Source organism: Mustela lutreola, chromosome 12, assembly GCF_030435805.1.
Source record: "Mustela lutreola isolate mMusLut2 chromosome 12, mMusLut2.pri, whole genome shotgun sequence".
Classification (NCBI taxonomy): domain Eukaryota; kingdom Metazoa; phylum Chordata; class Mammalia; order Carnivora; family Mustelidae; genus Mustela; species Mustela lutreola.
The window spans coordinates 13,102,368-13,119,701 of record NC_081301.1 but is presented as its reverse complement, the minus strand read 5'-3'; the positions used below and the strand labels follow the sequence as shown (position 1 = coordinate 13,119,701).

The 17,334-nt window shown below is 38.5% G+C and overlaps 1 protein-coding gene and 1 long non-coding RNA gene across 3 annotated transcripts in view; one reads left to right on the top strand and one right to left on the bottom strand.

Moving 5' to 3' along the window:
- The window catches only part of LOC131812032 (uncharacterized), a 113,442-nt gene that overhangs the window by 27,452 nt on the left and 68,656 nt on the right, over nt 1-17,334 (top strand). The window lies entirely within an intron of this gene.
- Nucleotides 1,006-16,422, bottom strand: LOC131812031 (N-acetyllactosaminide alpha-1,3-galactosyltransferase-like 1). The gene is given in 5 exon segments (XM_059141017.1): nt 1,006-1,202; nt 1,204-1,817; nt 2,233-2,369; nt 12,432-12,479; nt 16,390-16,422. Coding segments are annotated over 5 exon segments (867 nt in total). The 5' UTR covers nt 16,404-16,422; the 3' UTR covers nt 1,006-1,148.

Sequence of the window (17,334 nt, the reverse complement as noted above, 5' to 3'; positions counted from 1 at the left end):
GAAAAGCAAATACCTGGGCCTCCTTTCTGCCTCTGGTGGTAGCGGTGGAGGTCATCTCTTGCCACTGGGTAGAGGCCCAAGAGATGCTAGAATGGGTCTCTGTCTACTGCTAAGTGAGGGCCAAGAGACACTGAGCTTCTGGGTGGAATTCTCTGTCTTCTCTTTGCAGTTGCTGTCGGTGTAGGCAGAGCAGGCTGCCAGATACAGCATTGAGATGGGGTTCCCCATTAGGTCTCTGATGAGCTGCCTCTTTCCTGGGCTTTTTCCTGGCTGGTCCTAGAGTTTATTTGCCTCCCCCCCCCCCCCCGGCTTTGCCTTTTGGTGGTTCTGAGCTGTGTGCCTCTGCAGTGCCCACCCAGTGTGGGATATATGGGAGACTAAAGGAATTCCAGGGAACTCCCTCCATATCATTCCTCAAGTCCTAAGGTCCCTAAGATCCCTAGGGTCCCTAGCCCATTTGCTTTCCTTATTCTACCTTTCAGAGTCCTCTTATAGTTGTCTACAATTATTTCCAGTATTTCCCTCTCCCTCTGCCCCCTTGCCAAAGAAAAAAGAATGAGTGCAAAAGAATATTATGAAGAATGAATCTTTGTAACAATAGAGGTAAGATATGTTTTTGGTAGAATGACTCTAATTCACCTAAGTTCAATCAGATAATAGATTAAATACTAATTGAAATTAATTACAAAAAGTATACATCTCCCAACACTAAAAAAGGGTATTTGATGAAGTTTTTATCCGATGAATATTTTTTCCCTTACATAGATCCCTTTGACATTGTGTACATATATATGTATATCTGTCTTTCTATCTATCTGTCGATCCTTCTATCATCTGTCTATCATCTCTCTATCCATCTTTATTTTCTGAACTAGAGTTTGTATGCGTTTCTTCAATTTATGCCTCTAAAAATATTTCTACATTATTTATACTAGTAGATTATAACATCACTGTGCATTAATATTAAATTAACATTTATTTATTCTTAATCCAGTTTAGGTAGATTTAGATGGTTCAAAATTGACATGAGAAAAACAGTTTTGAAAGATTGCACATTTTTGTAAGTTTCTAAAATACTGAAAAGTTTTATAATTGAGGAATTATTTTGATGATTTACTTATTAACTCATAAATTTAATGCTATAACCATCAAATACTTTTTGACTGCCATTCTATCTTCACATGTTTAATTCAGGGGGGGGTGTCTAAAATTTGGATCCCAATTGTATTCTGGTGATAACAACTTAGTGGGTTTATTGATAAACAAGTATTTGTTTAGGTAACATTCATATGCACTCTTAAATCCACTTTTAGCATCATTTTGAACTCCTTTTTTATATTCTTCAATGAAGGCTAAAACCTCAGAGGGCGTGCCACCAAAAATTGCACTATGGTAATAGAAATCTCCCTTTTCAAAAGGGATGAAAGCTGCTGAGTTAGGGCTTCTCTCATAAGGGAAATTTTTGTCATGTCCAAAATACCACCATGCATGGAGTTGCTCTACAGACTTGCCCAGGGCTTCTACCCCAAGGTCATTCTTGAAGATCTGGTTTACAGTCAAACTGAAGAGAAAGTCAGCTTCATGTTGGATGTGTTCTAGGATGTAATTATTCAAGTTCCTCATGTATATGTAATTCAGGTCTTTCCACACATGTTGTCTGAGTACAATACATAGTTTAAATGTTCGAAGGGGACCTAGCTCTATAGGAGGTAGTTTGGAGAAGTCATCCATCAAGATGTAAAAGATAACATTGTAGCCACTCATGAAGTATTTATTAGCAGACTGGATGAACTGTTGCAGGTACTGATCCACAAACCCGTGAAACATGAAAAAAAAATTTTTGAAAACTTATCAGGAGATTACATGTCACTTAACACACGTATTATTATTGCTAAGACCTACCAGTAGGTAGGAGCAGAGAAGTTGTGTCTAGAGCTTAACTCTGTTGGTTAATGAAAGAAGAGATAGTGAGCTTGGGAGCCTCAGAAGAGCCTTAAAGTTGGTTGAGAAGAAAGGAGGAGAGAGCTAAGTGGATATTAATAAGAAGATTGCTAAGTCATGTAAAGGACTCAGCCATAGCTAGAGAAAATAACCACTATAAATAATTATGCAGTTCAGCCAGAAATCATGATTAGGGTTAATTATGAGTAATTCTTTGGCTGTGTAGAGAGTTCATGGTACTTATCCATGTTCTTCCAAAATAAAAAAGGATAAATGCTAGTAGCACCTACTTTCCAGTAGCAAACACAGCCAAGCCTACAGTAATGTTCCGCCTTTTATAGTACTTTTCCAGGACTTGTCTATTGTAAGTTCCTTCCCATAGGATTGGTGCAAACCAATCAGTTGTTGTTTTTACATCAGGACGTTTCCTGTTGAACAAACACGAATTAAGTTACCACCTTATCATGACAACAGAAGTTTTGGTCCAAGTGATAATAGCTAATGATTATAAAGTACTTACTATGTACTAGGCACAGTGATTAAGTGCTTTACAGGTTTTGTTTAATCCTTGTAATGTCCCATAATAGAAGTACTATCATTATCTCTATTTTTCATATGAGGAAACATGAGCACAGATTGAGTCAATTATTATTTTTTTAAGATTTTATTTTTATTTATTTGACACAGAGAGAGATCACAAGTAGGCAGAGAGGCAGGCAGAGAGAGAGGGGGAAGCAGGCTCCATGCTGAGTAGAAAGCCCGATGCGGGGCTCGATTCCAGGATCTGGGATCATGACCTGAGCCAAAGGCAGAGGCTTAACCCACTGAGCCACTCAGGTGCCCCTTGAGTCAATTATTTACTATTCCACAGCTAACAAATGGCAGAGTCAAGATTCAAGATCTTCAAAAGATTTTATTATAGGGATTTTTTAAACTTTCACATTTACTTATTTATTATACATTTATTTTAAAATCCTACTTAAAGTCTGTAGTCATGCCCTTCTATTTGATTCACAAGTCTCAAACTCCACCTTAATACTGGCCACATGTGCCCTTATCACAGTGATGATGCTTATCAATTAGGCACATCACAGATGCAAATCAATATCTACTTGAGAAGATGAAAGGGTTTGAAGATTATCCCTCCTCCTTCATTAGGTCAGATTAAAGATTTGCTAACAGAACAAAAAGGGTCTCTGAAAGCAGAAGTCAGTTTAAAAACTTGTGTTTAGAAATTGTTTGGTAGGGGCGCCTGGGTAGCTCAGTGGGTTAAGCCTCTGCCTTTGGCTCAGGTCATGATCTCAGGATCCCGAGATCAAGCCCTACATTGGGGTCTCAGCTCAGCAGGAAGCCTGCTTCCTCCTCTCTCTCTGCCTGCCTCTCTGCCTACTTGTGATCTCCATCTGTCAAATAAATAAATAAAATCTAAAAAAAAAAAAAAAGGAAAGAAATTGTTTGGTAAAACAAAAGAGGAAGTAGGAGAGACTTAGAGTCATTAGATTTCTGCTACAGGTATGGAACTCCTTCTCTGGAAGGTAAATACTGGCCAGAGGGCATTCTATGCAAAGGAGTTGCTTAACAGTCTGGCAGACAAGAAGATCTACCCTCTGGATGGCAACTAGACACCTTGTCCAGTTTCCTTCGTGGCTGGCTTAGTGTCTCTGTGTAAAGTGGCTTGGAGTCCAGTGGAGTTTATGCATGGGCTCAATGTCATGGGATATCTCTTTGCTAAGACCAAGCTATGTCCAGTCCTGAGCACCGAACTTGTCAACAGGGGACAATTGGAGCCCACACTATGACACCATTTCCCAGGGAGACCAGCCAGCCAGATGGTTGGTTGATTAGATCAGACTTTTATAAAAGAAAGGGATAAGATTTTCCTTCAAGGGGAATGTTTTATGTTCTGGGTAGGGATTTGCTTTTCCTGTCTACAAATAGTTCAGCTTTGTTGACTTGCAGAATATCTTTTTTTTTTTCCCAGAATATCTTGTTAATTTCCATTGTATCACACATAACATTGCCTCTATCCAAGGTACTTATTTCATGGTGAAAGTAGTATAATGGTTGGCCCACTTCCATAAAGTTCTCTGGTCTGACAGTGCCTCACAGTCTAGAGGCAGCTAGCCTGATAGAAAGTGGAATAGCCAGGGAAAGTCTCAATTTCAGTGCTAGTTCCGAGATAATTCCCCTGAAAATGTTGAGGAACTGTTCTGTAGTAGTACCCTTCATGCTTTGAATCAGTGAACACTATGAAACATTGTTTTTTCCAAAGCTAACATACAGTTCATAAAACAAGGTGGATGTGGGGATGTTCCTGCTCACGATTACATCTCCTAATTCACTTACAGAACGTTTACTTCCCATTGTTGTGACCTTGTGCTCAGTATGTGTAGTGTTCTCAGTTGCCAAGGGAGGAGTCTTTCCTCTAGAAAGTAAGTCATAGTTCTGTGAACCTGATAGCAGGTCACTTGTGGTTCCTCATGCTCCAGAGCTAACAGGCAGAAACGTCTGGTTGGCATGACTTATCTTCCTCACCAAGAAGATATCAAGATGAGGTGATACAGTGGTGGCAAGGAGGGCTTCATATAGAATGCAAGTGATTCTGGCAAGTTGCCCCTGCTACTCTCATTTCCAGTAATAATGGTCAGTGGGAAGTTGTGGCAACTCCATAAGGTCAGACCACAAAGAGAACCAGACTCTTCAGGAATGGCAGTTTGAGTCACCCTATCAGATAGAAACTCTGGCCATCAGAGGGGTTAGCAGACAGTAAAGAAATCATGGGGAGGTAATTGTTAGCTGCCTCCTTTAATTGCCAACCACCTGTACAGCTGCAGAAGTGAGATAGTAGCCATGATTTGCTATGTTAATTATTTTCTCCCCCTCGCCGCCTTATATGAAGAGTGCTAGAGATGGCAAATGTTACAATTTAGGTTATGTTTTAGGTTGGGAATATGGCTGGATTGCCTTCATCTTGATGATATCCCTTAGGTGATGTGACTTCCTATTTCTCCTGTTTGGGGAACATGAGCTTCTCAATCTAAGTCAAATTTGAGAAATGATTCTTAGTGACAAAAAGGTTGGATTGTGTTAGTTATTTTCTTTTCTTTTTTTTTTTTTAAAAAGATTTTATTTATTTATTTGACAGAGAGAGATCACAAAGGCAGAGAGGCAGGCAGAGAGAGAGGAGGAAGCAGGCTCCCTGCTGAGCAGAGAGCCTGATGCGGGGCTCGATCCCAGGACCCTGAGATCATGACCTGAGCCAAAGGCAGCGGCTTAACCCACTGAGCCACCCAGGCGCCCCATGTTAGTTATTTTCCATTTACTGTTCCGCTATCCATCCTCAGCCCTTCTCTACCTGGCCTGCCTTGGGAGCAAACTGATCACCCAAAGTTCCCAGCTGTATGGCTTGCTGTGAGTTCTACCAGCATAAGATCAGAGGACAGGAAAGGAGGTTGTCTATTTTCTTTCTCTCTCTATTTTCTTTCTCTCCCAGCTCTGTCGAGATCTTGACAGTGGCTGTGTCCTTATGCAACTACAACTTCTGTTGGGCAGCCCATTCCTGGTTCCAGAAATCCCTGGAAATCTCCAAGAACACCATCCCTTCTCTTGTCCCTTTAGGCTGAGCATGGTCACAGCTTCTTGCTGTTGCAAGTCTCTTGATGCCTCTGTATCCTTTGCTGGGTCTCTTCACCTTGTTCACATATCTGCCAACCACCCCTTCACTAAAGTTACTTCATCTCAGTTGATGAAGCTCAGTTGAGCTGTTTCTCTCATACCCTGATAGATTCAGTATCTGAAGAGCTTAGAAAATACCTCAGGAGGGCTGAGCAGGTGGTATTTGGCAGTATACAAATTGACCTACTCATGAAGTATATCGCTAACAATGAAAATTTGCAGAAGGAAGGTACACAGGTGAGAATGCTAAAGTGTCATAGTTCTGTAGACTATCATAGGTCTGACATAGAAGTATGATAATGAAGGAGGGAAATCATATATATGGCCCAAGATATCCACATTCCTAATAGAGAGAGAATAGGTGCTAAAATGAATTAGAAATTATTTCAATGCTAAAAGGCATTAATAAGATTTGACGAGATGTGATCATGACAATAATAAGGGAGGGTATAATTTGTTCAAAAAGTAGTTCTGGAGAGAGGGGGCGGGGATTCTTCCTGTAAGTCCAGGCTATATTGTGGTATATCTAGTTTGAGGAAACTGAATAGGAGTCTAAAAAGTGTAAGAAGCAGAAGTGGTGTCATAGATATAAATAAATATACCATGAGCAAACAGAATCATGGTAGTACTAGAGAATTTCCGGGGTATATGTTTCCTGCTCCACAGTATACAGTCTTCCACCTCCCTTCTTCCCAGCCAGATTACCATACTAGCAGCCTAGTTGGTACCCTTTTCTTCCCCCCCACCATATTCATAGAATTCTATTGATAATATGTGTATAATATGCACATATACATTAAATACACACATATATCCAGGCTTTAAAACCTTGCTTATTTCATAATAATGAGATAATGCATACTTTTCTGCAGCTTGCCTTTCTACTCAACACACCTTTGTGGACATCCTTTCAGGTTATCTGGACTAGTTCTTATTCACTCTTTGTAATGGCTGCATAATATTCCAAGGTGTGCACAGTTTGTTTAGCCATTTCCTTACGAAAAGATTTTCATTTTATTTCTGGGATTGCTGTCTTTATAAAAAGTGATACAACAACCTTAATCTTATGTCCTTAGGTATTGTTGCTGTTATTTTTACTGGCTAATCCCAGGAGTAGGATTCCTGTATACCCATGTTCCTTTTTAATAGTTGTTACATGGGTACCTGGGTGGCACAGTTGGTTAAGCAACCAGCTCTTGGTTTTAGGTCAGGTCCTGATCTCTTGGGTCTTGAGATTGAGCCCTGCATAGGGCTCCATGCTCTGTGGAGAGTCTGCTTGAAGATTCTCTTCCTCTGCCCTTTGCTCTACTTTGAGAGGGAGTGCTTACGCTCTCTCTCAAATAAACAAACAAATAAACAAATAAATAAATATTTTTAAAAATTGGGTTGTTACCCAATTACTTTTTGAAAGGCTGTAATACTTTACCTTCCCACCAGCATTTCCTCTATACTTTAAGACTGTAGCTTTAAAAAGATTTCAGTTTGATAGGTATAAATAGTAGCTCATTATTACATCATTTTACAATTCTGTGATTTTTAGTGAATTTGAGTATCTTTTTGTATATTTATTGGCTAGCTCAATTTGCTCTAATGTGAAGGAATTTATATATATATATATATATATATATATATATATATATATATATATTTTAGAGAGAGCATGCACATGAGCAACAGGGGATTGGTGGGGTGGGAAGAGAGAGAATCTCAAGCAGGCTCCACACACAGCACAGAGTGCAATGTGGGGCTGACCCTGAGATCTTGACCCAAGCTGAAATTAAGGCTTGGATGCTTAACTGAGCAACCCAGATGCCCCAAGTTTCATATTTCTCTACTGAATTGTTAATTTTTTCTCTTTTATAAAAGTTCCTTGTATTTCAGTAATTATCTGTATTACTATTAATTTTTTCTGACTTTCTGTCTACTAAATTTTTGGTTTTAAACCAAATAAATGTTAATTTTTTTATATAGTAAAATATGCCTTTGTAAATAGCTAGGAACTTCCCAGCATGAATTAAGATTTCCTTCTTACCTAGACTTTACATGTTGTCATACTGATTTTCTAACAAATTTTTTTATTGCTTTATTTTTTACAGTCAAGTCTGTAATCTATCAGGAATTTATCTTTATGACATAGAAGTAAGGCACCATTTCCCCCCATACTTAGTCTGCTAGTAGTGTCAGTATAATTTATGAAATAACTCTTCCATTCCTCACTGATTTTTTAAAATACCGTTTTTGTTATATATCAACTTTGATACATACTGTGATCTAATTCTGGATTTACTCCTCCTCCGATCCATTCCATGTTGACTTGATCATAATGATGTTAGAATATGTTCAGATATTTGAGGCAAAATCCTCTTAACTTTCTTATTTTTCACACTTTCCTTGGATGTTCTGAGACATTTGTTTTTTATATTTATTTACTTTAAGCTTATAGTTTTTTCTACTTAATAAGAATGGAAAATGAACTTCTTCCTGATATCTCAGTATTGAAGAGGTCATTTCATTTTAAACTAAAAGCCAATATGATGCTTCATAATAAAACACAATGCCTCCCACCACTACTATTACATCATTATGGAGGTGCTATCATTTCAATTAGACAAAAGGTCTCATGTATTTACTTACTCTACAAATATTGAATCTTACTCTACAAATATTGAAAATACTACAGCTGGGCTTTTTTTTTTTTTTTTTTCTAGGTACATTCTCATGGGAGAGGCAGATAATAAATGAATAAGCAGGCAAATATACAGTGTGTCAGATGTTGATAAGAGCAATGAAAAAAAATAAATCTGGATAAGGGAGAAAGGGAATGACGTGCCAGTTTATATGGAGTGATTAGAGAAGGCTTTACTGATTACATTTGAGTGGAGTCCTGAGGGAAGTGAAAGAATGAGTCATTTGGCTATTTGGAGGATGGATAGTCGATGCAGAAAGAACAGCAGGTGCAAAGATCCCCAGGTGAGGGCATGTTTGGTGCATCCAAAGAACAGCAAGGAGCCAGCATGGGTGGAGTGGAGGGAGGGAAACAATAGTTGAAGATAAGGCCAGAGACAGATTGGGCAGCCATTTTATCTCTAATTTTTTTTCATATTTTAAGTACTTTGGACTCTTCAAAAAGACCTCTTACAAGAGTGTTACTTCTTAATGTTCATAATAACAAAAACCTAGAAACAGTTCAAGTGCCCATTACTAAGCCAATGGATGAACAAACTGTGGTGTATTTCTATAGTCCACTATCATGCAGCCATCAAAATGAATAATAGTGATACGCAGTTTGGATGAATCTAAGCACTCTAATATTAAGGGTTGAACTAAGTCCCTGGAGATTACACACAGCATTATATCCTCTTTATAAAGTTACCAAAACTAAAATTTAAAAATATTCTATTTCCAGGACACATAAGGAAGATCTAACTTATATTAAAAAAAGAGAAAGCAAGGGGATGATGACACAGGATTCAGGACAGAGGTGGTTTCAAGGCAGAGGGTGAAGAGACAGAACGGGGGTACTGGAAAAGGCAGAGCTGGGCGTTGAAGTTATTGAATGTTGACTTTCTTGTTTCATTAAAAATAAGCAAGTAAACAGTGGATCTTGCATAATCTAATGATGAGTGTGAGTCATGAAGCAAAGACTATTATCTCATCCTGTGCACTTGAGGTTATTTTAAAAACATAAATATGAGGGGCATCTGGGTGGCTCAGTGGGTTAGAGCCTCTGCCTTTGGCTCAGGTCATGAGCTCAGGCTCCTGGGATCGAGCCCCGTGTCCAGCTCTCTGCTCAGTAGGGAGCCTGCTTTTGTTCCTCTCTCTCTGCCTACTTGTGATCTCTGTCTGTCAAATAAATAAATAAAATCTTTAAAACAAACAGACATAAATATAAAAAAAGAATTCACAGATCAGGAAATACAAATAAAGAACACACATATAAAAGATGTCCAAATTCAATAATAATTACAGAAGTGCAAATTGAATTGAGATATTTTAACTAGCAGTTTTTGCCAATAATATTTGATACTACTAGAATAAAATGTAAATTCATAAAACAAATAAAATATTATTCACATTTATCCACTGTGAACTAGAAAACAAATGGAATAATTATTAAAAGGCAATTTAGCAACCTGAATAAAAATGTAAAATGTCTACATCTCTTAAACTAATGACTCTACAATATGCATTTATCATATGGTTAAGTTCACACAAGAGGGACTGAAAATATATGTACAAGGATGTTCAACAAAGCATGACTTAAAACAGTCCTCAAGCTCCAAATGATTCAAAACCAACAGCGAATTGACTATATAAATTATGGTATACAGCCATAAAATAGAACACTTGGTGGCCATTATAAGGAATGAGATTTTTCCCCGAATAATGCCAAAATCAAAAGAAGTCCTTAATGGCATTTTCAGGCTGCTACTAAAAAGATTTTTTTTTCTTTCCCCTTATAAAACCAGGAGCATTAAACTAGATAACAGTTTTCTCATTATGACCTTTAATTGCTTGGTTCTTGATAAACAGACACTAGGTTTATGTATAAAAGCCTTAAAAATAAAAACTCCAAGGGGGCATCTGGGTGACATCTGCCTTCGGCTCAGGTCATAATCCCAGTGTCCTGGAATAGAGCCACGTGTCAGACTCCCTGCTCAGTGGGGAGCCGCCTTCTCCCTCTCCTCTCCTCTCATGCTCTCTCTCTCTCTCAGATAAATAAATAAAATCTTTTAAAAATATTAAAAGTTCCATGCTCCTGGATTGGAAGAATAAATATTGTGAAAATGTCTATGCTACCTAAAGCAATCTACACATTTAATGCAATTCCTATCAAAGTACCATCCATCTTTTTCAAAGAAATGGAACAAATAATTCTAAAATTTATATGGAACCAGAAAAGACCTCGAATAGCCAAAGGGATATTGAAAAAGAAAGCCAACGTTGGTGGCATCACAATTCCGGACTTCAAGCTCTATTACAAAGCTGTCATCATCAAGACAGCATGGTACTGGCACAAAAACAGACACATAGATCAATGGAACAGAATAGAGAGCCCAGAAATAGACCCTCAACTCTATGGTCAACTAATCTTCGACAAAGCAGGAAAGAATGTCCAATGGAAAAAAGACAGCCTTTTCAATAAATGGTGCTGGGAAAATTGGACAGCCACATGCAGAAAAATGAAATTGGACCATTTCCTTACACCACACACAAAAATAGACTCAAAATGGATGAAGGACCTCAATGTACGAAAGGAATCCATCAAAATCCTTGAGGAGAACACGGGCAGCAACCTCTTCGACCTCTGCCGCAGCAACATCTTCCTAGGAACAACGCAAAAGGCAAGGGAAGCAAGGGAAAAAATGAACTACTGGGATTTCATCAAGATCAAAAGCTTTTGCACAGCAAAGGAAACAGTTAACAAAATCAAAAGACAACTGACAGAATGGGAGAAGATATTTGCAAACGACATATCAGATAAAGGACTAGTGTCCAGAATCTATAAAGAACTTAGCAAACTCAACACCCAAAGAACAAATAATCCAATCAAGAAATGGGCAGAAGACATGAACAGACATTTCTGCAAAGAAGACATCCAGATGGCGAACAGACACATGAAAAAGTGCTCCATATCACTCGGCATCAGGGAAATACAAATCAAAACCACAATGAGATATCACCTCACACCAGTCAGAATGGCTAAAATCAACAAGTCAGGAAATGACAGATGCTGGCGAGGATGCGGAGAAAGGGGAACCCTCCTACACTGTTGGTGGGAATGCAAGCTGGTGCAGCCACTCTGGAAAACAGCATGGAGGTTCCTCAAAATGTTGAGAATAGAACTGCCCTATGACCCAGCAATTGCACTATTGGGTATTTACCCTAAAGATACAAATGTAGTGATCCAAAGGGACACATGCACCCGAATGTTTATAGCAGCAATGTCCACAATAGCCAAACTATGGAAAGAACCTAGATGTCCATCAACAGATGAATGGATCAAGAAGATGTGGTATATATACACAATGGAATACTATGCAGCCATCAAAAGAAATGAAATCTTGCCATTTGCAACAACGTGGATGGAACTAGAGCGTATCATGCTTAGCGAAATAAGTCAAGCAGAGAAAGACAACTATCATATGATCTCCCTGATATGAGGAAGTGGTGATGCAACATGGAGGCTTAAATGGGTAGAAGAATAAATGAAACAAGATGGGATTGGGAGGGAGACAAACCATAAGTGACTCTTAATCTCACAAAACAAACTGAGGGTTGCCGGGGGGAGGGGGTTGGGGAGAAGGGGGTGGGATTATGGACATTGGGGAGGGTATGTGATTTGGTGAGTGCTGTGAAGTGTGTAAACCTGGTGATTCACAGACCTGGGGATAAAAATATATGTTTATAAAAAATATATGTTTATAAAAAATAAAAAATTTAAAAAAAAAATATTAAAAGAGGGGGGCACCTGGGTAGCTCAGAGGGTTAAGCCTCTGCCTTTAGCTCAGGTCATGATCTCAGGGTCCTGGAATCATGCCCCACATCAGGCTCTCTGCTCAGCCGGGAGCCTGCTTCCTCACCTCTCTCTCTGCCTGCCTCTCTGCCTACTTGTTATCCCTATCTGTCAAATAAACAAAAAAAAAAATCTTTAAAAAAAAAGTTAAAAAAAATAAAAATATTAAAAGAAAGTAAAAACCCCAAGGCCTAGAAGCCTCCCAGTATAGGTACAATTTGATGATGGGGAAAAAAAAATCTCCCCCATTTAAATTGAGACGATGATGATGATGAGCGTGCAGAATATTTTTTCTTACTTAGGATTAAACCAATCTGAGAGCTGAGGTTCTTCTGCTTCATGATCCCTGATACGAAAGAAAAAGTCAAGTTAAGAGTAATCCACTTATTCAATAAGTAATTATTCTGTCCTTGTAATATAAAGGCACTGTTTGGTGCTTGTTCTGCAACTATGAACATTTAGATCAGCTCCTGCTTTCCAGAAGCGAATAGACTAGCTGGAAAGAAAACAGTAAATAGATAATACGAATACAGAGTGTTAACTACTAATAGGGAAAAACAGATCTCCATTGGAGCAGTTAAATGGGGCATCCAACCTAAATGTGGGGTTAAGGGAAATGATTTGTAGATGAAATATGTAAACTGGGTCTGGAAGGATAAGGGCTAGTTCAGGAAAGAGGTGTAAGGTGAAGGGGTCATGACCAAAGGTGGGAAAGCAAGGAATAGTATGGTTCTTGAGTGGGGGACATATTTTTTAAATTAACAGAGCAGGAAAAATAATGCATATTCAGACAAAAATACAGATTTATTTAATTCACTTATCAAGTATTAGTAGCTTATTATTTGACAGATACTTAATGACATGTTAAAATAAAGGGGTTACAACAGGGATCTGGATGTTTGTCTTTGATTTTCGTTTAAAGCTGGGATCCACCTAAGGTTTTGTTTTACTTTTAAGTTAATTATTTAATTAACAAGGCTATGAGCGAACTTCTTTTTCATAAACTGGGAATATTTTGTAAAATAAGAATAATTTTAAGGGACTAGTACTTCCAGAAAGATGGACTAAGTGCTCATTTTCCCCATTCCTGACACTAAGTATAGCTAAAAACCCAGGACATTATATTTAAAAAAAAAAAAAAAAAAAAAAAAAAAAGTAGACTCTGAAAGATGAAGAGAAGAAAGCAGATCAGGTAGGTGCACTGGGACTCAAGGATCGACGTGGCAATCAGTTTCCTGGGTTTCTGCCATATATAGCCGAGATTGGGTGCCAGAGAAACCAGCAACCCAGAGATGACAATGGGCACAAACAGGGGGCAAAAAAAGATCCTTGAGAAAGGCTGATAACTAAAGGACCAGGAAAAGGGCAACCCAGCAAGGCAGAGAACTTGTAGACACTACTCACTGTGCCCAAGCACTGTGCCCAATGCCGCCAAAAAACTGTAGCCCCATATCCATCCCTCCAGCAAAGACAAAGTAGAGAGCTTAGACTTCTACCCTCACCAGACCATAATAAGGATCTCCTCCCTCCCTCACTGGTATGGAGTTAGAAGAGGTTAATGGGGGTTAAAACTGTCACTGTTGCTCAGCAATTTTGGCAGTCCTCCTGTGGTTGTGTCAGTGGAGACCACATGGGGACTCCAAACTCCCATCCCTGCTCATTAGTAATAAGGAGCCCCTCCCCACTGGATTTTAAGTGAGGCAGAATCAAGAACCAAAATTTCACCCCTCAACTGACAGTAATGAGGTGGTGCCACCCTATTTCCCAGCTGGAACAGTGTTAGAGGATGCCTATGAAAACATAAGATTTAAATAAGATCCAGAGCCTTGTAATACCCCAAACTGTTCAAGTTTCAATTAAAAAAGAAATCACTCATCATACCAAGAATTGGGAAGATCTCAACTTGAATGAGGAAGGGTGCCATGATGCCATGATGATAGATATTAGAATTATCTGACAAGGACTTTAAAGTAGCCCTTGTAAAAGTGCTTCAGAGGGGGAATAAAGTGCTTCTATGAGCAATTACAAACGCTTGAAACATGAAAAAAATAGGAAGTCACAAAGAAATAAAGAAATAAAAAGAAAAAATAAGAAGAAATAAAAAGTCTTATTTAAAGATATGGAAGATATAAAGAAGAACCAAATGGAAATTTTAGAACTTAAAAATATAAAACTGGGGCACCTGGGTGGCTCAGTGGGTTAAAGCCTCTGCCTTCAGCTCAGGTCGTGATCCCAGGTCCTGGGATCAAGCCCCACATCGGGCTCTCTGCTCAGCAGGGAGCCTGCTTCCCCCTCTCTCTCTGCCTGCCTCTCTGCCTACTTGTGATTTCTGTCAAATAAATAAAATCTTTAAAATATATATATATATATAAAACTGAAATAAAAACTCAAGAAATAGGCTTAACAGCAGAATGAAGATAATGGAGGAAAGAGTCAGTGAACTTGAAGACAGACTAACAAATCACTTAACCTGAACAACAGAGAGAAAAAACTGAGGGGGTGGGGGAGAAAAAGAGAAAAGAAAAGAAAAGAAAGAAAAAGCTTCAGGGACATGTAGGACCAAAACAAAAGATCTAATACTTATGTAATTAGAATCCCAATGGAAAGGGAGAGGAGGGTACTGAAAAAGTATTAAAAATATGGCTGAACATGCCCCCCCCAATTTAGCAAAAGATAAACATACAGATTCAAGAAGCTGAATGACCCCAAAACAGGATAATCCTAAGGGAAAACGAAACCTTGCTAAAGCACATGATAGCCAAATTTCTGAAATATAAAGATGAAAAGAAAGCTAAAGTTGAAAAGAATCTTGAAAACAGACTGAAGAAAATGATTCACTTATAGGGGAAAAATAACTTGAATGAAAATGGATTTTTTATTAGAAACTATGGAAACAAAAGGAAGTAGAACAGTATTTTTCGGTGCTTTAAGAAAAGAACTATCATCCAAACTGTCCCCCAGTAGGGGTGCCTGCATGGAGCAGGTGGTTTAGCACCTGAAATTTGACTTAGTTTTGGGTGGTGGTCTCAGGGTTGCGAGATTGAGGCTCTGTGCTGAGCAGGGGTAGTCCACTTGGGATTCTCTCCCCCTCTCCCTCTACTGCTCCCACTTGTGCATGCGCACTCTCTCTCTCAAATAAATAAATACATTTTTTTTAAGTCCCCCAGTTGGTGAATGGTTAAACAAACTTTGGTACATCACTTCATGGAATACTACACAGCAACAAAAAAGGAGGATCTATTGAAATACACAACAAAGTGGCTGGATGTCAAGAGCATTATCCTAAGTGAAAAAAAAGCTCATTTCAATAGATCCTATGTTGTATGATTCCATTTATAAAGCGTTCTCAAAGTGGCAAAATTATAAAGATAAAAATAGGTTAGTGATACTAGGAGTTAGAAAGGGTTGAGGAGAGGAGGTTAGGGTTGAGTATAAATGGTAGCTCAGAGGAGATCTTTGTGGCGATGGAATAGTTTTCTGTATCCATTGCCGTGGCGGTCTACAAATCTACACACATGAGAAAGTGTTATATAATTCTATACATACACTGTCCCGGCATCAATTTCCTGTTTTGATATTGCATGACAATTATGTAAGATGTAACAGTGGAGGGTACATGTAACCTCTTTACTATCTTTGCAACTTCCTATGAATCTTTATTTCAAAATCAAATATTAAATAATAACTTTGAAAGTGCACCTCATTTTGACATTTCAGAGGTGTTTTTAACCAAAAATATTTTAATATAGGATTGCTCAAAACTTGTGCTTTTTCAAAATCCAATTTGACCATGCCTAACTTAATTAAAAATATATAGTGACAAATGAAGAACTTTTAAAAAAAAGAAGTTGATTTTTTTGAGAGTTGGTTTCACTAATTTTTCAGGTCCTACCTGGGTCATTGGTAGAAAACATGGTGGACTACAGGGGCTATCAATCTACAGAAAAATATCATCCTATAGAGAGATACTTAAACTATAGCAAATGTGAAAAATCTGTCTGGTATAAGCAGGTGTGTGTGGTGAGGGAGCAAAATTTGGAGATGTGCACATATGCATATCCATACAAACTCATATACAGGCATATATACATGTGCATCAAATATTTCTGAACTGATACCCAAGAAATTTTTCAGTGGTTGCTCTAGAGAATTCAGTCCAGTTTTCTGATCCTTCTGACTGCCATCATCATTAGAACTCACTTGACTCCAACCACTTTGCCCTCAGTTTAGAATATTTATAGAACAAAGATTCTTACCAGCAGAGATTCATCTTCTGTAAGTGGTTCTTTATTCTTAATATATATGAAAAAAAGATATTTTAGTGTTCAATTTGAATAAATGCCTATTACAGTTGGAATAACAAAAAATCTAGAACTCAAATCCATTCATTGGTATTGTTAGCCAAACAGTTACTAAATACCTGCCATAGGCCAAAATAATGCTACAGTTCTGGAATCCAGACCAGCAGTGAGCTTATGGTCTCTTATTTCCCTTTTGACTAAGCCCCCTATCTTCAAAATGATTATAATAATACTATTACAAGTGACAATGAGTCCTTTCTATTAAGAGTACAACACCCTAAGAGAGCAAATAACATGTAAAACATGATACTAAACCAATAAGGTTAATTTTAAAAGACATTAGCTCCCACAATATAGCTGATTTTCCAACAGCAGTCAGTAACATGGCATTGTAAGGGCCTATTGAGCCAGAGTGGCCCCACCCCAGTTGAACTGCCATTTTGTTGTTTATGCAGTAAAACTTAAATTGACCCTGCCTCAGCCCCCCAGGGGAACTTACTTAAAAGCAAGTGCGGAAAACCAATCCCAAGTAACAAAGCCCAAATACAAGGGTGGGTCAGGTCAGGTGGAGATAACGGCCGAATGCAGGGATGAGTCAGGTGGAGACACCAGTCAGTAAAGTGTGCATACTGTCTCCCTAGTTACCAAGGAGTATGGGCCCTGCCCTTTGGGCACCTTTTGGGCACCAATTCTGACCAAGGTGATAGGCTGGTTCAAATATCTACTAGGGTAAATTGTAATTCAATTGGTCACTTATGTGTAACCTAACATGACTGTGCAGCTTTCTCTGTGTGTTACAATTTCATTGGCCACCTGAGCATAGCGAGGCCGAACCACATGGCCCTTGCCCTTAAAAGCTAGTCTGTGAAACAGAGGGTGGTCGCCCTCTCTGTAAGGGGC